General features: G+C 41.2%; 1 protein-coding gene and 1 long non-coding RNA gene across 12 annotated transcripts in view; one reads left to right on the forward strand and one right to left on the reverse strand.

Annotated features, from left to right (window-relative positions):
- The first annotated feature begins 555 nt into the window (after positions 1–555).
- LOC114013695 (uncharacterized) lies at positions 556–15318 on the forward strand. 11 transcript variants are annotated; one of them, XR_003556822.2, is made up of 7 exons: positions 556–737; positions 1936–2220; positions 2979–3125; positions 5879–6070; positions 11760–11915; positions 13598–13740; positions 14976–15318. It is a non-coding gene; the product is annotated as an uncharacterized LOC114013695 (long non-coding RNA). The 11 variants fall into 11 exon arrangements; XR_003556829.2 differs by having other exon boundaries at positions 2072–2220; XR_008746593.1 differs by having other exon boundaries at positions 557–737; positions 1936–2011.
- Positions 2268–24366, reverse strand: part of LOC101912883 (sodium-dependent neutral amino acid transporter B(0)AT3) — a 28221-nt gene continuing 6122 nt past the window's right edge. The window contains exons 2-12 of the mRNA XM_005242854.3: positions 20566–20706; positions 18829–18966; positions 16340–16521; positions 15825–15935; positions 10547–10659; positions 10141–10269; positions 9397–9553; positions 7655–7859; positions 5864–6023; positions 4181–4343; positions 2268–3089 (exon numbers count right to left, since the gene is read on the reverse strand). Coding sequence (XP_005242911.1) covers positions 2877–3089; positions 4181–4343; positions 5864–6023; positions 7655–7859; positions 9397–9553; positions 10141–10269; positions 10547–10659; positions 15825–15935; positions 16340–16521; positions 18829–18966; positions 20566–20706 — 1712 coding nt within the window. The 3' untranslated portion in view covers positions 2268–2876. The remainder of the gene's footprint in view (positions 3090–4180; positions 4344–5863; positions 6024–7654; positions 7860–9396; positions 9554–10140; positions 10270–10546; positions 10660–15824; positions 15936–16339; positions 16522–18828; positions 18967–20565; positions 20707–24366) is intronic.

The raw sequence follows: 24366 nt of genomic DNA on the forward strand, positions 1-24366 counted from the left end.
TAGTGCTGTTGTAATGCTCCTTCTAAGGCTTTTTCCTTTAATAGGTACTTGAGCTCTTTGTCTTAGGGGTATGGATTCTGCTTAAGGCTGAAATCTCTATACTCATGTATGTGTCCTTTACAGGTATACACCCAAAGAATCCAGGCTGTCCTTACAGCCTAAGCAATTCCAGAAAAGTCTGTCAGAACAGTATGAGTTCACAGCAGAGTATTATAGCAAAGAAGGTCTGATGGGATATGCAGATAAAAGATTGATGGGAGAGTGAGCAGAAGTAGACAGCACTTAGTATATAAGACTTCAGCACAGATTCAGTTTTGTGTTTCCATGCATATGCTTACTCAAAGTCAGTCATGCTATTCAAGAGAAAAAAATACCTGTAAGAGGCTGTGCTTCATGTGAACAGGAAGGGGAAGACTGTAGCACTAATTTTACTGAAAGAGGCTACAGGTGACCTCAGTAGAGGTCACATCAGAAGTGCACTGAGAACAGAAAAGACAATGTTCCTGCAAGAGTTGCTCAACACATTTTCTACATGCCTACCTTGGCTAAACAGTAACTTCAGCTGGTGCATTTCCCTGCCATGAGTTGTAGTTACTGGAACTGAAAATTGTCTTCTTCCTGAGTCTTGTCCCAGGCTGAACTGCATGTCTGATGACCCATGAAGTTTCCTTTCTGGTGAATGGGAAGGGGCAGCTCAAAAGTCAAGAAGTCTGAGGGTGCTATGACAGTGACTTGAGGTGGGTTTATAGGCTTGAAAGTCTTGTATATGTAGTTTATTTTTTTTCTCAGCTTGTGTCTGTATTGCTTGGCTGTGTTTTTCTTTAAGAATAGATCTCTGACCAAATACATAAACGTGCTGCCTATACTCTACATATCTGATTGTAATGAGCATGTAGCTATCAGTAATCAAAGACATGAATATGTAGTGTACGCTTGAGTTAATAAAAAATTCTTATTTATGTATTTACAGCTTTTATATGAATATATAAAATCACAATTATATTGGGGTTTTCTTATTATTCATTCTTTGTGGAAGCCTTTTGTACTCATAACCTCTTAAATTTAATTTGCAACAGGCAGCGTGGCAATTTAAATCTTCCATGTCATTGTCTAGAGCCTTTACAGTGCATAGCTGCAGAACATCAAGAAGTTTACTTGGAACTTTGTGAGGTTTCTGCTAACAGAAGCTGTGTTTCTATTACCTGCCCCTCTATTGGCTTGAAGGGCTGGGGCTGTTGGCAGGCAACCATGGGGAATTGATGGACGTCATCACACAGACCATTAGCCAAGTCCATGGCTCTCAGAAATAAAAGCATGCAGAGCCCAGGCACTTAATTGTTTTGCAGGTGATACTACTCATACCACATAGTGGAAGGGCCTGGAGGCTGTGGCCTGGCAACTGCTGTGCACACAGTTTACCCAGTGCATTTCCTTCCAGCAGGCAGAGGCACAGTGTTCTTTTGATCCTGTGGTGGATCTGGTGTGACAGACTGGATGACACTGTTTCTAGTACCATCACTGCTCCAGAAGAGTCTTATTGTTCAAGCTAGTTGCAGGACAGGAGGTTGCAGCAGCTCTGTGAAGAGGATACTAAATCTAAAAGGAAAAATCTAAAAAAGAAATAAATCTCTTTTTCTTTAAATCTCTTTCTCTTTATGCTGCTCTTTCCTTAAGCAGCAAGGTAAAAATTATCCCCTCCTCTCTCCCGTGATTGCAGTTCCCCTTGTGCCCTTTTCAAGGAGTCAGGTAACTGCCTCTGCTCTTCAGAGTTCGAGTCGGTCTCATTCATCTTCACTGTGTGGCAAAATCCCTGTTGCCCATCGTGAAGCCCTGCTAGTGTGTAGCCTATCCCAAGGCTCCATTTTCCTTAACCTTCCTGTCCTTTCCTTGACTCTTAATTACTCACCCTATGTACTTTCCCTTGTATTTTTTCAGAAGCTGCAGGTTGTTCAAGTTGCTTGAAAAAGAAATCCTCATCTCCTGTCACTGCAGAGAGTGGCCAGGATCTGCAGTAAAGTACAGGAAAACCTGGTTTTGAGTAAAGTTTAACTTCATTGTCGTGTCATATAAGGTTGCAGCTCACAAAGAGGCTTCCATACATCTGCGCTTTTATTACAGTATTGAGTTACTGTATTCAGCCTGAGAAAAATAAGGGGAAAAAAATGGGGACTTTTGTTTTCACACTGTTTTCCCCTACAATAAATTCTGGAATCTGCTAAGGTAAGAGATTTGTGCAAAATTAATTACTCAGATTTACTTTACAGATTTACTTAAAGATTTACATTCTTTTAACTTCCGGTGCTTTATTTCTGCTCTTTGCAATGCTTGAGAATATGAAATAATCACAAAATAACTGCTATTTAAGTGTGATTTACAAAAAGTAGAGTGTAGTGGACAAAGAAGAGTCACTACACAAGAGCTTCCATTCTACACCTCTCAGAAGGGGAGTCAGTGAATGAAACTGCAGGTGCTTGTGTTCCAATTTTTATGTTGCTGATTCTTAGGAACAGACTGGTTTTCTTAGAAGCAGAGGAAGACAGAGGGCATTTGCAATAACTAGCAGGCTTTCCAAGTTTAAAGACTGACTGGAGAGAGACGTGTAGTTAGTAATGCGTGAAAAGGGTTAAAGCAGTGGGTCTGGTACTTGGTCAGTATGTAGGATTCAGGACAGGATGTGGGACAGACAAGATTAAAATAACTGTTGTGGAATTGGTTGAAAATAAAGGAAACATAGCAGCACTGCTTATAGAGTGCTAGTGATTGCCTGTAGGCATATGAACTGCATAAACCAGGTTGGCTGGATGATACCATACTACAACTAATCACGTCTAACAAAGGCTGTCTTAATTTTACTTACAGCTAGATACAATGGGTATTTATTCTTTTTGATAAGAGAAGTTGTTATTAGACCCCTGACATGAAAACACTTCTGGTGGTACAAAGCTTGAGTCCTTGCTTCTGTGCATTTTTTTGATCAGATGGAAGAGTGCTACCAGAGGTACAAACACACAAGGAAGGACAGCTAGCAGCACACAGATGGCCAGTACCCAGGGTGGATAAACTTTTTCCTCTTTCATAGGGAAGCCTTCCTGTGGAGACAAAAAAGCAAGCAAAAGAGATAATTGGTAGGTGCACTGCCATTTTACTGTAATTTCCATTTGCATTTTCTTATGCTGTTATAGTAAGGAAAGCAAAAGTTTTACTCTTGCTCTACAATAGCATTCAGTGTCCGTGTCCTCTGTATGCCCTTCTTGTTGGGACTAAAGATAGCTGTAAATGTTTTACAGCTTCAAAGATTTATAGCTGGGAGTGTGACGCATTCCTAGGGATGCAGAGGTTGCCCAAAGAATTATCAAACCTTCACCCTCTTTTAGTTGTGCTCTGATTGTTTTTGTTAGTACTCAGAGCTTACCTGGTTTCAGCAATTACTGAGCATGCTCTTTGCCAAATAGGGAAGATTTATATGACAGATATTTTGGGAGAACGATGAGAATACAATTTCTGCAACTCTGTGGCTGTGAGTTTTATTTTGGGATGGTAGATACTTAATGGATTTTAGAGAAGACACTGCTGCTGTGTAATCCTTGTGCAGTTTAAGACCAGAATAGATCTTCAAAACTATGCAGGGTGGGGGAACTGCAACTGGCATGAGACAGTGACATCCAGAACAAATGTTCTCAGCATTGACGTGTCTTTGGTACTGAATTAGCCAACACTGTCCTCAGAGCACTGCCTCCCTCCCTGTCTGCCTGTCAGAAGTACACGTTCATATATTCATCAGGACCCCAGTGGTACTGGTGGTTCTCACCGAGAAATGTTTGATCTCTGGTGTCTGTTATGCAGCTCTAAAGCTCTGCTCATGCATTTGTTCCACCTCTGAACCCCTGCAGATATGGAGTGCCTCACAGACACATTACACTTCAACAGTTCTCTGTGCGCATCCCTAAGAAATACGGAGCATGGAGTGTGCAGGACGCCTCAAGAAGAGGCTCTGTTAGCAGAAACACATTTTAGTATGTGTAACCTCTATGCACACTGGAGCCTTCTCATTCTAAGCATTGCATCACTTCAGGCTGCATTACGTAGATAAGCTGTAGATGGCAATGATTATAAAGGATCGGGTAAGGGAGAAAGCATCTCTTGCTTTTATTAGAAGTTTTGGAAATACTCAAGAACATACATATTTAGGGTTCCAGGCTGCATAGCTTGGTGGCTTCTGTATCTGAAGAGTAACAAAGGCTATGAAGACAGCGAGCAGGAGCAGAGGGCTAATAAACCTCCATGTGATCTGCCAGTAGAGATTGGGTTTTCGTCCAGTCATCCATTTCACATCTTTACTGAACCTTTTAAGAGGAGACAAGTTTATGATGATGTCAGATCTGAGTGGTAACAGTTTCATTTTTTCATATTTTTACCATAAGTTTTAAACACATGCTACAGCTCCCTAAATCTTTTCTATTGCATACCCTTCTTTAATAACTTCCTATAGACTTAAGTAAATAATAATAATATCAATAAAGTAGGTCTTTATTGATCACTACCAAGGATCAATGATCAGTTTACATTGTCAGTTTACGTTATGCGAGCACCTAGTCTAAAGTTTCTAAGCACAAATAAATGATGAAAATATTACAGCAGTTCTGTAGAACTAGTCAAACCTTTTAAAAAAAGACAGAATTGCCAAGGGAACAAACATAGCTTGTTAGGAAGAAATCTGAATCAACCAGCACCAAATGAATCAAATCGGGTCAGGGACAAGATTATTGCACCTGAGCCATCTTCCTCCGCAGTCAGTAGTGGTAGTTGTTTGGACATGGAAGTGATCTTTTGCATACACCTCTTAGAGTTTTGTACGTTGAATGCACAGTAGATGTATGGTTCTGAGTTTGGTAGTTACATGATAGCGTGGATCTATCAAGTTGAAAGAGTTTTGCAATCTGGAATAGGAATTGTAATTTGTGGGTGTGTTCAAACACCAGCTTTGTCTTCAATATTGTTAACCTAAGTGAAGATATTAAGTAATCTCTTGAGAACTAGGAAAAAGTGATTTGACTATGCTCATATCCCATAGTAACAAGAGGAAAAAGTGTATGTATAGTAGCACAACAGGGAAAATACAGGTGCTATGGAATCCAGAATCTATGGTAGCGTGTGAAACCTACTATTGCTACTTCTGCATCGTGGAAAATTGAGGCTAGCTGTATGGGCAACAAGAGGGATGTGTGGAAAGGTGAAGTCCCAACATATAACCGAGTAGAATATAGAGGGGAAAAGATGAATCTTTACTGAGAATTGGGGAAATTTCTGAACTGCAAGGGCCCTGAGTAGAGAAGGCAGGTTTATTCTAAATGCAAAATGAGATAAGGTTTCTGGCATTTACAATTACAGAGGATGTAGGAAAGCTTTTAAACTAAAAAGTGAATTTAATTAGTGTCTGTGACTGCGAAGATTCTCAGCGTGCAGGTTGAGCCTCTTAACACGGGGGAGTTACTGCATGTTGCCTACTATGAAGTTTGAGGGGGAAAAATAATAAGAAACAAAAAATACAAGAGTATACAAAACAAAAGGGCATTAACAGGAGGATATTAGAAAGGCAGTGTAACTCCTCCTGGCCAAAGAACTACAATGGTTGGTGACTTTCTAGCTTTAAACTTGGGTTCCTCCCTTCCATAAGTGCTATGCAGAGATTGTCCTTCCGGTTTTACAAATACAGGACACTTGAAGCAAAGTATAATAACTACATTCACAGAACTGGTAAGTGCTACAGAAGTAAGTTAATATTGTGGACTGGTATGTAACAGACGTGGATTGAGAGGAAAATGCATTTGTCCCTTACGAGAGAAAAAAAATTTTTCCAACGTACCTTTTAATTTTATAGATATACGCAACCCCAATCACTTCAAAGAAAGCGAGGACTAGAAGAGGCAATGATCCTGCATAGCTGTCAAAAATGTCAATCCAGTAACTCCCCGAACCCAGTGTAAAACACAGAGCAATGAGGAAGCAAATTAAACATATTATACCTAAAGAAAAAAGGTATCTTTGTTACTGGAGTGTTGAACTGAACTTGGTAAGTATATCATTGTTCTAAATTATTTTTGCTCTAGTTTTTCTCTAGTGATTTTTGTGCTCTCTCCCTCTACAGAGCTAAAACAAGCTGGTTTTTCCTTAGGGGAGCTAATATCGCTTCCCAAACTCAGTTTTCCTCCGTGTGTTGGCCAAGAGACACCACTGTTGCAGGAGGAGTGCACTCCTGTGACTTGGAGCATCCTTCAGTTGTTAGTACTTCCAGCAGACAGCTTGGGCTGTGCTATGCTGTTGCCTTGTGTTAATTTTTCACTGATGTGTACTGAGTTTCAAGTGCCCTTATCTCATCTCCCTGTCATGGGCTCAAAGCACAGGCAGCTGGCACCTGAGAAGTGTAAGGGCTCCCTGGATTTCTGCCCCCCATTTCCTCAAAGGGCCCAGAGCTACAAATGTGTATATCCCTTAAGTTCCAGCGTGTCTGGTTTAGGTTTCACCATACTTCTCTACGGTCAGTTCCCTTTTAGCCAAGGTACAGATTTGGGTTAATTGAGAGAAAAAGTTGGAAGGAGGGATAGTGTTGCTGGGTGCAGACATGGGCTGCAAATAAATTTGTACATCCTTGCGTTGTGCTGCTAATTGCTTCTGACTCTAAAATGGCCTTTGGTTCGTTGCTGTCTACAATTGGCTCCAGACTCTCTCTCTTTTTTTTTTTTTTTTCTAAAGCTCACAATTGGAAAATCAATTTCAAAATAATAGGGTTATCTCATCAAGTTTTAAATAAATTTGTTTCTACACAGAAAGTTGTGAAATGGGAAGGATTTAATTTAGTTGCCACAAGAACACTCTAAAAAAGGCATGCCAGCAATAGTCCCCATAAGAATTTAAAAGGACACGCTGCTGATGTGTTAATCCATTACTTCAAAGCACCAGAAATGTTTCTAGACACATTTTTCTAGACCAATTTCACAGCAGGATATGTTAGACTCTCACTGAGTCTGGTTCTTGAGGAGCAGGTTGGGTTCAGTAACTGTCTCTGGTTGAAAAGATGCTGGTTTTGGTGCAAGAACAGGATCGCACACACTCATTCCTCAGTTTCCAAGTAGTAATTTTCAACTTCGGCCTGTTCACAGTAAATATGAAAGAATCTGTAGCAGCATAAACCTGAATGAAATAAGGGTGAATGACCTCTCTTACAGCTGTGACAGTGTGGTAAGCTTGTGCGGAGGTGGTTATGGCAGACCAGCTGATGTCAGTGGTTGCCTTATAGTGGCTTGTTTAGGTGCCAAAGGCTTATGTAAAGACAAGGCTCTTCCTGATGTCAACAACGACTCAGACGCCAGGCACAGCGATTTAACAAGCTTTCTCAGACTGAAACAGCTCTTGCAAGCTAAGAAAAAAAACTGGCAAGGGCAATATAATACTGTCATCTGACAGCTTCTGCCGTAACTGCTACCTCATCTATGTCCTTATCTTCTGCAAACACAATCCACGGCCCTTACCAACACTATGAGATAGCTAAGTTAATATTAAAATTCTTAATCGCTCTGTGATATTTATGAAGCCGTTGGTAGTTTGCGCATCTATAAAGAAGCCACCTTCTTTGAACAAACCAAAGCAAATACCTTACCAGATAATAGCTCTTTGGGTATTGATTTAGATACAACTCGAAGCTCTAGAAGAGGAGTGAAGACTCCCTCGATGTTCCCAAACATGGAAGAAAGGCCCAAGCAGAACAACATTATGAAAAACAGGATGGCCCAGGCCTGGGAGCCTGGCATGAGAATGATGGCTTGAGTGAAAATGATGAAAGCCAAGCCAGTTCCTGATACACTCTGCAGAATTCAGGAGCAGATAAAAATATGCATTATAATGGTGTAAATGTAGTTTCTCGTGCGTATATGCTGCTGTTCTTCCCTGGAGTCAAGGGTGCTGGTCAGCCTGTGGGGCTCTGGCAGCCAGCAGTTGTGAAAACAGGTAGTGGAGAGTGTGGGGGGTTTAATTTTAAATGGTCTATCAGAGGTGTGTAGACAATCATAGAACAGAATTCTAGCTTGCACAGAGAGCTGTGTCAAGAGTTGTAATTGAAAGAACAATTGTTTTGCTAATACTCTTAAATACGTTTTTTTAAAAATGTATAATGTAAGAGCTGCTGGAAAGAAAAATATGTAAGGAAGGATATGATGGCCACTCTAGCAGCAAGGGAGTTGGTGAACTGTTGGTTGCAAAAAAACCCATAATTACCAGGGCAGAAAAGGCTAATAGGAAAAAAGACAATTTAAGCCAGAATTCTTTGAATTCAGTCTCCCAAGGACAAGGATATTTAAATCTGATTTTTTAATCTAAATCTAAATTTTAATCTATTTCTGTGAATCAGAAATGGGTGCCATCAGAGGAAGCCAGACAAAACAGAAACTGACTCATGTCAGGGCTGGAATGTTGTCCTTGGACTTCTCTGTCATGTGAGCAAAATGGCCCGTTTCGCTGTTGTGTGTTATGGCTGTTGTGCATCAGCACACTCTGTCCCTAGCAAATGTGTCCACCCTTCTGTCCTTCGATTTTATTTTCTTTTTTTCTCAAGCTCCTTTCTTTCCTATTCTTTCTCCCAACAATGGCCCTATTCTCTTCTCATTAGGTGGCAGGGACTTGTAATAAGGTAGTACGAATAAGTGAGTAGTAAATAAGAGTTTGAGGACTGGGTGGTTTCACTGGAGCAAGTGGAATGAGGCTGGAGAAGTAAACAGAGAACATGTGTATTTAGCGATAGGGAAAATGTTTTGGGAGGGTGGGAAAAGAAGGAGAGGGAGACGATCATGATGTATTTTGGCAGGGGGGAAGAGAGTTGGGAGAAAAAAATTAAAATATTGCTAAGATCTTGTGCAAAGAAAAGGAAAAATAAAAGGGAGAGGACAAGAGGGAATAGAAAGATGAGGAAAGGAATACCTTCCTGTGATTGAAGGCAAACAGTGAACATTTTTGTGGATTTTTTTGATACTTTCTTAAATATGGATTTAGAAAACTCTCATTCAGCATCCTTTTCCTATAATCTTTTAATTAGATGTGTTTCCTCTGTTGTGCTTATTCCTGTAAACTAAAGTAGGGCTGCATCTAGTGTCCGTGGTAGGCTCCAGGTAAGAGGATATTTGAAGATTAGTTTTGTGATAATAATGTGTAATTTTACATGCTGTACCAGACAGCTTTGATTTCAGACTGTCCTACAGCAGTGTTATTATTTCAAATTTTGAAAAACTGTTTTGTTTCATGGTTATGTATGATATATTCATTACAAGTAAAGTATAAGCACTTACAAGGAAAAGGAAGATAGCAGTCCTTCTACATAAAGGATTACTTTGTTGACAGCAGTTATGGTACCTGATCAAGAAATTCTTGGAGGTCACAGCTTTTCAGTTTGAGTCCAGCAATTTTTTCTGGATATGATGAATTTAGGAAACTAATCCAGGCTGTATAGTTCTGTCGCATGATGCTTTCTTCTGGAAGATCAAATTCATTGATGATACTGATAATGTTCCTGCCAGAGAAGCCGACATACCGTTAGTTTAAATGTTTCCAGGTGATGTGGCTGGAAATGCTGTGCCATGTATTCAGATGTTAGTAGAAAGTGATGTTTACTTTCTGTACAATATAAAGGAAAATATTAAATGGGAACTTATGTATAAAATAGGAGAAAATATTCAAGCTATTTAATGTCCTGTCTTTCAGATACAAACTGAGTGCTTCATGCAGGTACAGTCTCTAAAATGTTTGTTGGTTTGGTGGGGGTGGGGTTCAGCCTTCAAGACCATTTCCACCACTTGTGTTTAATGTACCAGTGAATCTGGTGGAACAGGAAAAGGTGTTGTGTTTTTAACTACTACTGATGCTACTCTGAGATTGAGATTAATGGGTTGTTTTATAATCTGTCTTGCTTCTTACAAATGCTAACCCTGATCATTCTTGCCTCAGTGCCGTAATACCTTCTGTTTTTATATTAGACTTCTCCGTACAGGTGCCTTTCCTTTTTAGTGAAAATAAATTCTATAAATGCATGTTCAAGTAACACATTATCTGTTTAGGCATTGAAACCATGCTATAACACTGGAACTGCAAGTTTCTCACCTGTCCAAGCAATCCCAGTAGCCTGTGGTTGCTTTAAACCCCAAAACAGAAAAAACTGGGATGGAAGCGTAGAGGGATGTCACGCTGTTCACAATTGCTACTGTCACAGCATCCTTTTCACAGTCATTTCTAGAAACAGCATTCAAACAAGTGAAGTAACTAAAAAAAGGCAGTATTTTATCTGTGATTATTTCAGGTATTTCTGGAAACATTTTATTTTTTTAGATTTTTTCCCTTTCCTGTTAGAAAATCTATTTGGCCTTTTAGAAAGACAGCAGCTGTTAAGAGCCTTTAAAAATCTAAGATTCTTAATAAATATCTGAAAGAAAGTGTTTTGAAAATTTCAGAAAATTCCACAAAATGCAGCAAGAATTAGCCAATTTATAAAGATTGTAGTTCTACTTACTTTGGTGGGTTGTAGCTTGAGAATGCAATAAGTCCTCCAAAAGCCAAAGAGAGAGAGAAGAAAATCTGGGTAGCTGCATCAAGCCATACACGGGGATTTTTCAAAATGTTCAGCTGAAATAATGGGAATAAATGCATGTATTACACTTAAATTTTCTTTTTCTCTCCCAGTTCTCATAGCTCATCTCATACTTTACTTTTGAAACTGAGTGTTGTGTTGCCATCTAAAGACACTGGAAATGGGAATTAGCACAAAACATGTCAGTAAAGCAGGTGTTTCTTAGGACATGATTTGGTCTATTTAGTGTATGTAGTTATTACAGAATCTGTTTCATTGTATGCTTCTTCTTCCAATGAAAAAAAAAGTGTTTCTAAATGATAGGCATTAGGCATACAATAAATCCACATACTGGGTAACTTACAGTTTAAGAATATTATCTTCCTAAAACTGTATAAAAAACCACTAAAGTTACATTGTTTTAAGACAGAAAGTGATTCCATAGCTTTCCAAATTCACTTTAAAAGGATATAAAAAAAACCCAGACTAAAAGTCCAGGCAGTCAAGAAGAGTATATTCATTAAAAAGAACATCTTAGATTCAAAGTACTGTGAAAACAGCAATAAAAGATAAAAGGGCAACATAGGCAAAACAAGGGGAAAAGGAGAAAACGACAGCAAAATTTTAATTTAGATGTAAGGGCGACATGATAGATGAAGGTAAATTAAAAAGTCAATGATTGTTGTATTACAGAGAATAATATACGGTCCTAAATAGCTGTGCTAAGAAGGGATTCTATCATTAAAAGCAGGCTGAAAGAAAAAGATAAAGCATAAGTAATGCGCAAAATGTAAATATACTTAATAAATATTAGTTTCTTGCAGAAACTAAGAAATGGTGTGTTATATTTATACCCTACCAAGGTGAATTATTTTCCAATCTGTTATCAAGTAGAGTGACTAGAAACCAGTACTAGTTAAGAATGAGTGTTTTCAAAAGCAGCTGGCCCAGAAGTAATACTGGGGCCGTAGAGTATTTCACTTTGGTTTACATCAATCTGAATCAAACCTGCATCCTAGTAATGTAGGGCAAATTGTGTTTCCTGTCATGTCTATATGCCTGTGCTATTGATCCTAGTACATGATTAGGAACATCTGTAGGAATGAGGAGTAAGTATGCCAGAAGCCCCTTAATAGCATTTTGGGTTTTTCTGAAGCTGGCCTGAGCTTGAAGAGCAAGAATAATGGATTCATCTCAGTGTGGACGGATGCGGTGAATGCCATTACTGCAGATGCTTTCTCCACAAGTATGTCAGTGCTTTCACCACAGCAGAACTGGTGTAACATTTTGTACAACATAGCATAGCAAGCAGGTAAGTGTAACCATTGCTGACTGAAATGCTTCAACTTAGGCAAACCTTTCTTAGAGGTTCATTTTGAAGGATCATAACCAAACCTTCTAATGCCAGAGCACTTGCTGGTAAGACCACGTGCAGGTACAGAACTAGATTGCTACTGCAGTGCAGAAACTCAGCATTCACACTGCTACATGGCCCTCACAGCCTGATGAAGTGCTGCCAAGTCAATTGTCAGTGCTGATAGAGGAGGTTGTTAAAAGTTTGACTTTCTGATTGGGGACTTTGGCAAATGAATCCGGTGATAGTTTAGTTTGGTGCTAGACGTAATGCATTTTTTGCCTCTAAGACACTAATCCATGCCCAAACTTGAAGAAGTAGTGGACAGGCAAACATGCCATGGCAATGTCATTTTCTGGTCTTAAACAAATTATGAATCTAAATGCTTTTTTATATTTTTGGTAATCTGGCATACAGATATCATAAGCACATCTTCAGAAGAAAAAAAATGTGCTGAAACTAGAACTGTGCGAATGAAGATGAACAAGAAGAATGTTAATGAACACAGGGGTAATGAGGAAAGGAAGCGTAATTGCTGCCCCCTTGGCAGTGAGATGTTTGGATACTTGAACACATGAAACATGGACAGAAACTTTCTTCACAGATCCCTGTGATGTGTAATTTTGGTGTAAAAACAGCTATTGCTTTTCTCATAAGCAAGTGGCCAACAAGTAATACTGCACTTAAAGACAGCAGTTCATTAAGGTCATGCTTTCGTTCTCCTTAATACCAGAAGTGATTACGGACAGACTGGGTACCTCAAAAGGAGTTTTAAGCGTTCATTCACAGTAATATATTAGGTGTAAAACTAAACTGCAAAATAGATGAAAAAACTACAAATTGCCTTCTGGGATAGAGGGTCTGGTGCCTGTGCTGCCTTTTTCTTGGCTGTTCTTACTGCTCTTTAAATAGCTGCAGAGCACTGGGGTCAGGCACGTTGCCCAACCAAGCTTCTGAAATTGTTCGTTGCCAGAGAACCCCCAAATATTTACAGTCTCTGAAGCCCTTTCAGATGTGAAAGAGCCTGGAGAAGGAGGCATTTGTGCTCCTGAGCTGACACAGGTGTCCACAGAAGCTGAACTGCATAGGCACCATTGCTGATGCTTGATGGGATCCCTTCTCTGCCGCCTCTGATTTTTAATTTTTTTTCCCAAGAACCTTTCCAAAAGCTCTGTTCCAGCTCCTCTGTTGCTTCATCTTTGTGCGACAGCTTCTGCTTTCCCCTCAAGTGCCTGTGAGCATAACTTCAGTATCTCTTCTTTTTTCTTGGCAGCTTCACTTTCCAGGTAGCCAAGGAGTTAGAGAGGATGAGTAAATAATCAGACTTTTCCATGTCTGAAAGTCAATGAAAAGAAGTATTTGTTATTTGTTCTAGAATTTAAGGTGTGAAAGTATGTCAGGTAGCAAAAAGCGGACTAGGCATTTCTGCATGAAAAGAAAACCACAGCCTGTCATGTTTAAAATCCATATGCATGCAGTTATTATTTGTGATATTTATTAATGAGAAGTAAAATACAAACTTGGAAGGTGAGTGAATTTAAGCAGTGGTGGTTTGGGGAAAAATAAATAAATTCAGTTGGGTGATTGTGATGTTGAAACTGGTAAGATGTGACTTTCAGCACTAGGTGTTATTTTCACAGATTTGCAAAAACAAGAGGGAGGTGTAACAGTTACCAGAGAATGGATGTGTCAGCTATTACAAAAAACCTACAATTTCTGCCACACTGCAAAGTTGGAAAAAAGTTGGAAGAGATTGCCCCAGTGAGTGGAGAATGTCAAGAAGGTTGGTTTTGGTTTGTTGGGGTTTTTTTGGGCTGGGTGGGTGTTGGTTTGTTTAGGGTCTTTTTTGTAAAGCAAGCTGAAAATGGCAGTAGGTGAGCTAACTTTATTTTACTAAAGCTTTACAGGCTTCCTGCAAAAAGAAAAGAAGAAAACAGCATGCACTTAAGAAATACGCTTTACAGTTTTGTAACCTGATGTGGTCTGGGTGGGCCAGGTAAATCTTTGACAAAAAACCCCACAAAACCCCCAAACCAACAACCCCCTTATAAAACTCACTTTAGGACATCCACTGTGGAGAAGCGTAACAAGAAAAATGCATGTATTTACTGATGGCAGTGGTGGGAGTTGTTTCTCATTAAACAGACTAACAGAAAAGGCAATACTGGTACTGCCACTGTGGGCTAAGGGGAAGAAGAAAGAAAGGAAATGTTGCAGTTGTGTGCTTGCTGTCTTTTTGAAGACCCTGAAGTGCCAGAATCCTCCATAGCAGTTGGTATGTTAGTTTAACAAAGCCATCTCTGTCTTACACTATAACTTTCTATGCATAGCAACACCCAGAGTAGATGATCACTTACCAGGCTGTTGCATCAGCTTTTCCATGTTTGTAGGTAAGAACATAGTTTCAGCACCAAAACCATCTTCAGATGACTCTTAAAGGACGTCTCCAGGATCTGCTTCCTCAAACGAACTAATCCTTAATTACAGGTTGATTGCAGCCAGATTTTCATTCTGACTTCTGGTGCCAGTCTGCAAAACCATCCGGCTCTTCTTGTATGATGATCCCCCTCAGCCCTGCAATACCTCCAGGCTTTGTGAATACACATAAATCTAGTTTTTGCATTAAATTCACTGTGTAATGACTGTGGAATGTGAAGTCCCAAAGATGCCTGAGCTCTTTCAGAGAAACCCAATCAGCTGAGCTGAGACAAAGTGACAACAGGCCAAGCACTGTTCTGGTTGTGCTGTCTAGTCTGCTTTCTTCATTAAGACATTGAAGCAAGCATTTATTGTCCTGTCTGAGCCCTACAAAAATAAGGGTGCATGTCCTGACCTCCTGTAAAGACCAAGATTGTCTTTTGACAAGAAAGACAACCAAGACTGGTTTTGCAGGGGGAGGGATAAAACAGGTGTCTCATCTGAGCTGTCCCTTGCTGTTGTCCCTTTCCAGGCTGACACGTAATGTATCTCTGGGCTTCTTGGCTTATGTTTTCCTTAATGCCTGCGTTTCGGTTGTAGGAAGAGAAAGGGCAATACCCAGTGCTCCTGTGGTGGGAAGCACTGCTGTGGCTGCAGAGGCAGAGGACGCTCCAAGACCATCTGTCAGTGGGTGCTGCTTTTCCTCTTCTACACTTACGGCTTTATGGAGGTTTTTAGCATGAAGGCAGAGCTGTGAGGAGCCTGTGGTTGATAGCAGCCACTTGGTGGAACAAATTTGCTCTGCATTTGGGAAGGCTGCTAAGGACAAAGGTCCTTCTGAAATGGCCAGCATATGGAGGGATCTGGGACTCCTGTCCCTTTGAGAAGATGAGAAAAAAATGGGAGAGGGGTGCACTCCAGCAGCTCTGTCTTTTAGGGACATACGGGGGGTGGGGGGCGGGCGGGGAGGGGGGGGAAACTTGCGCTACAGAGAAAAAGGGGTAGGATAAAATTACTTTCAACCTTAAAAAAACCAAACACTTTGCAGTATAATTCCTCAGCTGTTTTTCTTATGAAGTCTTAAAATACTAAAGTCATGTAAATTCGGTAGTATTGACAGGAAAGTCCCATCTTTATTGTGTGTAAAAGAGATGATTCTGTTCATGAAGCATATCAGTTTCACTTAGACGTTCAAGTCTGAGGCACCCATAACATACTCATTTTTCCAGTATTTTCTGATATGCTTATTACCAAACTGTTAATTACCTTGCTGCCTCTTCTCTTGCTACAGTATATTAAAATACTAAATCACTTCATCTCATAAAAAAGAGCTTAGCTGAACTCTTGGATAGGGAGCTAGATCAGGATTTGCTGGAAAATCAATATACAGTATGAGATCGGAGGAGGAGAATAAGGAATAGTATTTCTGACTATAGCAGCAATACTTGCATTAGGGGTGAAGAGGTAAACCAGACCATCGGTGGCTCCTGGTAGAGTGAGTCCGTGAATGAGGAATATAGTTAGGACCAGGTAAGGAAATATTGCTGTTACATAAATTGCCTAAAGTAAGAAGACAGACAGATGGTTACTGAGAATAACACTGATAAATCCTATTTAAGTTATTGCTACATACAATCCTAATAATATTAGATAGGACAGCTACAGATGAATATTGCCATCTTTAGAAGAAGCAGAGTGCACTTTAGCAGAACATACTTTTAACAAAATTGCTTTTGAAACTGTGTGAGGGGAGGCTGGTAGGGCGGGAACATTTGCAATGGAAAAGGAGAGAAGTGTCGTTTTGAGCCATGTGTGCTGCTGTCACCGCTTCGTTGGACAAGGACAAGGAACACCCTGAAATGGTGCTAGTGTGGTACATGGGGAAGGCTTTCATTGGTGAAACTCAGTATCTGGAGAGCAGGATTCAAAGGGTGGGATAATGCACTTCTCTATCCTTTCCATACCTTTCCTGTGGTTTCAATTCCGCGGATGGTGCAGAGATAGACAATTGCCCAGCAGGTTCCTAAGCACAAAATGAGCCACCACTGCAATGTGCCACTATCAGTGACGTCGGGTGTTATGTTCAAAGTTTTCCTGTACCAGAAATAATTTACTGCGGTACTTTCATAACATTCTTCATTGAGCCCTAGAAGAAAATGTGGCAAGCATAAGAATAAATTTTGAAATGGGTAATATTTTTCCCACTCGCTGTATGGTTAGGAAGGAATACTTTATACCAATGGAGAGTGGCAGGATGGTCTCTTGTGGGCTGCCAAGTCAAATACAGAGATGGGCTGAACTGGCCTTTCTGCACTGTCTGTAATGTGCAGCAAGACGACTGTCACGGCAGGCTAAGCCTGTGAGACTTACACGAGACCTTCACCAGAACATCACCAACGTTTCTACAGGTGATAACCTTTTAAATAGGAAAGGTGTCACACTCGGTGCAAGGTAAATTCTAAACTGTAATTTCTGTGGAGACTGACATTTTTTAGCTGCATGTTTGTAAGTTGGCAGAGCTGTGACAAGATTCGGGCACCTGAGGATACGCCTAAGCCCAGGATCCCCTGGCTATGTCATGACCCTGTAGGGGGGCAAAACCCATGCATCAGCCTCTTTGGGTCACATTTCCAGGACTTCTGTGAGCAGGAGCCCCAGGCACCTGCGCCCAGGGGAGCGGGCACTCCCCAGCCAGGCTCTGTGTCTGGAGAGGAGGGAACTGGGAACGCAACATACACCGTGACCTGCGCTCACCTGTCTGCCTAAATGCCTGAAGAGGAGGTTGACAGAGGATCTTCAGGAAACTCATTGACTTGCAGTCTTTAGCTGGAAGTCCAAGTTCCCTGGGTGCTGCAGCTCCTGTCTTTGCTCCTAGCCGGAATGAGGAATGTCCTGAGGGCAGGAGGCAGCCCTGTGCATTTCCAGGAGCTGGAGTTACACATTGTGAAACCTACAGAGGCAGCACTGATAGCAATCCCTGTAACCAGGAGGTCCAGCACACACCAAGACTGGGGAAGCTCTTTTTCCTTTATGTGCCTGGTGAGACCTGAATGCGTTTCTTCCTCTGCCTAGGAGAGCACACTAATTTTCTTGCAGTGTCTCCTACTGAAGCTGCTGTTTTGCATGCAGTCCCGCTCAAGTTTAGCATAACTTTTTTTCCTGTCCTTCCCTGTTTTAAAGTCCCATTAGTTTTGGTATTGAAAAATCCATCTTTAAAGGACTTCTTCAATATTTTCTAAAGGATGCTTAACTAAAAATTCAAGGCTTTTTATATACCAAACTATAGATTAAAAAGCTGATCTCTAAAGCAGGTTTGGAATACATGTTTAGCTCACTAGTTGGGACATTTGTATCCTGAGAAATGAAAGAATCCTATTTCTTAAGACAAAAATAATTTTCTCTACTTCTGTAACAAAGATGGGAAATGTCTGACTGTCTTCCTACTCTAGAATAGTCCTAAGGTCTCCAAAAGAAAGTTGATTTCTGATGTATTTCGTCTTTTTCCTAAGCCTGTTATGCAGATTGTTTCTTGCTGTGCCCTGGAACTTGTTGCCTCTCGTGCTCTGAACAAAAAAGCTGAAAAACAATTTTAAAAAACAGAGAGCAGGCTTCCTTATCCTGCTTAGGTACACTATCTATCTTTGGTCTTACTAAAAGCTTTATAATGGATAGTGTGTATTTGGTCTGAGCCTCAAAGATTCCCTCTTTAAGTAGTTTCTCTGCTACCTCAAAAATGTTTTGCTTATTTAGTTGCTTTTTTTTTTAAAAAACACTGTTATTTTTGTTTCCCATTTTGAAATCAAACAAACGGGGTCATGGACTTTCTGGCTTTTATTGTTCCTGCAAGGATGATGAATTTCAGTAGGCTAACATCACTCTTACAGCTTTTTGATAGGAAAACAAAGTCTTGCACAAAACTTGGGGTCAAATGAAGTGTGGCTTCTGTTCTCAGGGCTTTCTTGGTTACCTGCTCCGGGAAGCTGTCTTGTTGGATGTGTAAAAGTAATTTCAGCAATCTACAGGCTTAAATTGAAGTTCTCCAGTAGGGTTGTGTTTCCTGCTCTGACAACTCAGCTGATCTTTCTCAGCACATCATGGCAAATGAGCTAAAAGGTTTCTATATGAGCTTGTTATGAGTCATAACCATTGCATTACCAGCTAATGAAAACTCGAAAGTCTCATTTAAAGCAGTTACTGAAAGATGTAGTCATAAATTTGGTTCTTATGCTAACAATCTCACGTGTCTTGATAAGTAGTTTATGATAACAGACACGTGTGTCTTGATAGAGGAGTATTTCTCCATAGTCAGAAAGCAGAGGATGCTCTTTCAGACTGATATTTGTATCATAGCATAAGCATAACAAATAAATAAAACTTCCCTTTTCCCCTTGCTAGCCCCCAGTCTATTTGTGATCCTCCTCTGGCTAGCAGCGATGCTTGAAGGGGTAGTTACCTGTTTTGTTTTCATTTAGAGGACAAACACTCCAAGGAAGAGGTTCTTGGAAGGAGTTTATGAAATACCACATCACCCAGGTTAAAACAGTGTTGTAGTATAAGCTCACCAGAACTGACACCATCCATGAACCAACCCCTGCAGAAAGCACAATATCTCAGCTTAGAAAAGCTTTGGAAAAAATTATCAATTGCAGCACTTGTTCTTAGAAGCTCAAGATTTCCTAATTTTTTAAGATTTTCTCTTTACCCCCAGAGATTTTCACGTGAAAGATGGGCATTTGTGTCCTCAGTAGCCGAACGCTGGTGCAGTCCCCCAGGTCACCAGCCCTGCTCCAAGAAGGCAAACACTCCCAAGATTAGGTGTTGCCTTCCCTGGCGTGCGGTGACCTGGTTCAGGAACGGTTGAAATCTTTGCTCTAGTATATAATACATTGTTTTCTACATGGAACAACTTCAATAGCAGAGACCCAAAGAGTCTGAAGTTTCACAGCGTGCTATAGCTGCGTGAGGGCACTCTTTGTCCAAAGTGATGTGTGTATGCCCTAAACTGGTAACTGTGTTGCTCCTACAATAAGGAAGGAAGAATTAGCAAACCCACGGTTTCTGCTTGCTTGCGTTTTTGCAAAGGGAGGATGGACATTCCTAACTGTAGGAGATGTGTTTAGCTGGAGGCACCACCCTGCTGCTTGGCATTTCTTCCTGGTTGCCCTCTGGCCCTTAGATAACTCCTCTTAGCCTCCCCTTCTCCTCCCACACATGCTCACGGGTATAGCTGTTGCTGCCAATCCCTTTTTCAGGCGCTTGTTTAAAGCAGGGCATGATCCAGCAGTGCTGGCTGGAGCATCCAAGGGTTTTTCCTTGCCCTGGTGGGCAGGAGGGTTCTATCTCAGAACTGATAGAGCTGATGATTCAGCCCTCTAACAGCAGATGCTCCTATTAACTTTTTGAAGCCTAATGATGTGTGCAGGACATTGTATGTTTTTTCATATTTTTCATACATTATTAAGTAAGCAGAAAAAATTTGCCAGGACAGAACTGCACACCAGTCTGATGCACACTGTTGTGTGGATTGTCCCTTGTCCCCAGCCATGTTAACAATATTCCTTTAGCAGCCTCAGAGGAACTTTCCGAGGTGCTTTAGGCTCTTTAGGAGGTGCCAGGATCCTGCTTGTGATTTCCTGTCTTTCTGTCCTTGCTCCAATCCAACTATCCCTGGACAGAGATGACTGGCTTCTGGAGAGGCTGTGAGGCAGGAGCAAGAAGCACTGTGGGCAGGCAGCTCTTGTGTAAGCTCCGGGGTATGGTAGAATGGGGCAGTGTTGGCTAGCAGAGCTTGTGGTGGTTATGTTTCCCACCCCAAAGGTTAGGTTTGCATTTAAGCCTCCTGTGTGCCTAGAGTAACACCCGAAGGGAGTGATTTAGAATTACAGAATCACAGAATGGTTTGGGTTGGAAGGAACCATTAAAGGTCATCTAGTCCAAATAAGCAGGAGCATCTTCAACTGGATCAGCTTCAACAGGTTGCTCAGAGCCCTGTTGAACCTGACCTTGAATGTTTCCAGGGATGGGGCATCCACAACCTCTCTGGGCAACCTGTTCTAGTGTTTCACCACCCTCATCATAAAAAATATTCTTTTTATGTCCTAACAAGCATCAGGCACAGGTCTGTAGGAAGTGAGTGCTTAGGCTGGGAGCTCAGCTGCAGTTCCTTAAACGGGGACTGTGAGAGACGTACCGACTCCTCCAAGGTAAGGCGAGATGGTGTTCCAAGCACCGATGCTGCCTTTCCTCAGGCACTGTCCTAGGGCCAGTTCGAGATGCAACAGTGGGATTCCTTCGAAGAGAAGAGCGATGAAGTATGGGATAAGGAATGCCCCTGAAAACACAAGTGCAATTGAGCCGCATCATTATCTGCATCTCACTGAAACTACTGTTTAGTAATTTGTCTTCTTTATAACCCTAACAAAGTCCTTGTAGGATGTGTTGAGAGAGGGAGCATTGTTAGGGATACCTGCCAAGTAACACCTGTTACTGGTAATTTTGTTGGCGAATATGTAGGAGAAAGGAGTGGGATGCTTAGTGCTGCAGGATGCTTCCCCTCTAGCATCACTACAGCCCATTATAAATAGCCTCACTATTGCCTTCATTTCCCTTTCTTTTAAGCATCTTCTTTACTTCCCCTGCTCATAAAGCACAAGGGTTTGCCTCTCCCCGATACCATCTGTTTTCCCTTCAGTTCATCCCTCTTTTCCCTCCCTGAAGCTCTCAGGCGTGTGCTCCTCCATCCTCCCCTGGTAAAGCAGGATTTTGCACTGGAGACCCACAAGGTTACTTTATTGCATTAAGCTCTGCTCAGAGCCTCTTGCTAATGAAGAACTGAAAGCAAGACTGAAGTTGTTCTGTGAGACATGGGAGCAATGAAAACCAATTTCCTCCAGATTTGTGTCCTCTACATCCTTCTTGTTTTTCTCGCAGCAGCTCCCTTGGGCCAGAGGCAGCACGCACTGTTGGGTACCTGTGGGAAGGTATCAATCCTGCCGGCAGCCTGCTGGTTTCTGCAAAATGGTGTGTGACACCTCATCTCCCCTGCCTTCCCTCAGAAGGGACACGAGTTTGGGTCTCCTGCCTTTGCACAGATGCTGATTTGTCATGAGACCAGGAGAAGTTTCATCAATGTGTTTAAACCACCTGCACAAATGTCCAATTAAAATGAAATGGTGTAATAGATGGAAGTTTATTGCCATCGCCAGCAGCCCCTGTGACTACAAAGGCTTTTTTCTCTGGGGAAACAGAAATCCTGCCTAAGCTCCTTCACAGTCCTCCTACCAACTCATACTGACTCTGTCCTCCTCATCTCTTTATCAGTAAACCTGTGCCTAGTAAGACCTTTTTGACTTTGCCTCCAAATCTCATACCTGAGCCTGCCCAGCTCTGCTCTTCCAGCTCTGGACACCTCCTCTCCCTCCAGGCTGGCAGGGAGAACAGCCTCACCATCGCTATCAGAGAGCAGAGCAGCTCCGCTCTCTGCTCCATCTTCAGCCCTGAGAGGGAGGTGAGGGAATGTGTAAGGATTTCTGGTGTTTTCCTGTAGTGGCTCCAGTGTTTTGCAATCACTGGCTATTTAGAAGGGCTGGGCAGATAAATCAAATTGCTTGAGCTAGGTATTGCAATAACTTTGCTACCTATTGTTAAGTGCTGCAATAACTACACACAACACCCAGAGAAGGTGTGTTTAATGGTTTAGCCCTTTATCAAGGGCTAAAAATACATGAGAACAAAAACTGGCAAAGCTTTTCTCAGTGAAGGACTGTTCTTAATTTGCCAAAGGTGGAAATGTCTCTACTTAGATTCTGATTTCTTAAGATGTTTTTAACCGCTAAGAAGCAGATTTGAAAAAGAATTCTCACAGTTAATTCCCAGTATGTTAAATCCTCAGTTTGGATCCTCAGTACCCGTGCTCGGTAGTCCCTGTGCATGGAGGAAGCTCTAAAGTGGCTGTTATAACCACCACCACCACCCCAAAAGGGAGACTTACAGAGGGAGTTAAGTACCACAGTATTTGGTTTATTTTCAAGTGTTTTACCACCCGATGACATCTCACCTGGAGCTACCTACCAAAGCTTCCATGTAAATACTAAGGAGTTTGCAGATCCCTTCTGCAAGAACTCAGCAACCTCTCCCCACGCTCAGTCCCGTGCTCTCCTTCAAGCCTGCTGCAATACTCCCCTCCACAGCACACCTGAGGGTGCCCACTGAGCCCTCCTGACAGCCCGAGGTGTCAGGCTGTCTTCTGGAAACAGCAAAATATTCACACGAGTGACTGGCACACCACAGTGCAGAGCACTCCCGTGTTTCGCCCAGCTGCCTGGCAGCACACCAGCTCCAGGCAGCAGCTGTTCCATAGAGTCATAGAAACATTTGAGTTGCAGAAGACCCTTAAGATCATTGAGTCCAACCATAAATACATGATGCTGTCTAATTGCAAAGGACTAATTCAATGACCTTTGAGATCTTATGTCTGAAGATTTACAAACAACTATTCCAAACCCACTCCTGCTACTTCTGAACATCAAGATGCAAAGCAAAAGATTTTTTACTCCATCATATACCTAAATAGATGATTCAGGAAATATTTGAGTGAAGTTCAGCAGTAATTGCATTTTTATGCTTATTTAATTCCAATTCTTATTAGAAAGAGGAAAAATTTGGAACCACTGGCAAGTAAGATTGCTAAAGGTACCACATGAAGTTGAAGGTTGGAGGATGGGAAAACTCCTAGGGCAGCTCCTGTCTAACCTTTTCTGATCACTAACTTACCCATTTATAAATGTGACTTCAGAAAGGAAGAGAACTGAGAAACAACTTGAAGGTGGTTTCCAGAGACACAGGAAGAAGTCAGACCTCTTCCACTCATCTAAAAAGAGGTTTCTAACCCTTTCCCTCCTGGCCTTGAAATCTTCTTGATATCCCATTAGCTTCTTTGACATCTATGCGATGCAGAGCCCTTGCTAGCAGAGCACTCCGTAAGGAACTGGCCTATCTCCCATATCATATCTCCCTGGAAATAACTGTGTAATAATTAGTGCAAACTGCTCTCTGTTATCTCTCTGCCCTTTTCTGTTTGCTAGTTGAACCATTGACAGCAGAGCATGTTTAGATATTCTGCTGATAAAAGCCTGTTTACTTTGTGCTAGTTTGTATGTATCTACAGTCATATTTACAGCATGGCAAAACGTAATGTCACACTTGAAAAGGAAATACATGAGAACAATATAAAAAGTATGCTATCTGCAAATATGAAAATACGGCAGAAGATTGGGCTAAGAAAAAAATAGTTAACGGAGCTAATCTTTCTCAAACTTAATTCAGATAAATGGCTTGTAGTGTAAAAGAATGTTTTCACTTATTCATTCCTTTACAGTATTTTTAGGCAAAAAAGAAATAGGTAAAGCATAGACAGTCTGCTCAAGCACCTGAAGCTTACTCTTTCCCACAATAGAATCCCCCACCCACAGAAAGAAAAAGAATGTCAGAAAGGTATCAGATAATGAGAAGGAACGCTCCAGCACCGTATAGTCAAGGACTCTGTTTATTAGATAGAGGACAATGCGCCAGGAGGCAGGATTTAAATCTTTTAAAAAAAAAATGCCATGAGGTATCTACTGTGGAAAAAGCAAGAAGAAAATCCAAGGAGAATGAAGCGAGCTGGTACTAACACAGAGCCTGTGTCACAAAGGAGGCAGAAACTCCTTTTGTGGTAGGTAGTAGGTTTGGCTTCATTGAGGCATGGGAAAAGGGAACCTTAGCAGAAGCAGTCATAGTGCCAGTAAGCAAATTATTCTGTATCTGGATATTCTAAATATATATTTAGATATTCTAGATCTGTGTGCTCCACAATGAGAGGAAAATAAATGACATCATATATAAGAAGCAAGCCCAGGGGGGAACCTGTAAAAACAAAAGTTTAGCTTCAGTAACCTTTTTCCTCTCAAAAAATGAATAAGGAAATTGATAGTGATAAAGTATTTGTAAGTAC

Source organism: Falco peregrinus, chromosome 3 (assembly GCF_023634155.1).
Source record: "Falco peregrinus isolate bFalPer1 chromosome 3, bFalPer1.pri, whole genome shotgun sequence".
NCBI lineage: Eukaryota > Metazoa > Chordata > Aves > Falconiformes > Falconidae > Falco > Falco peregrinus.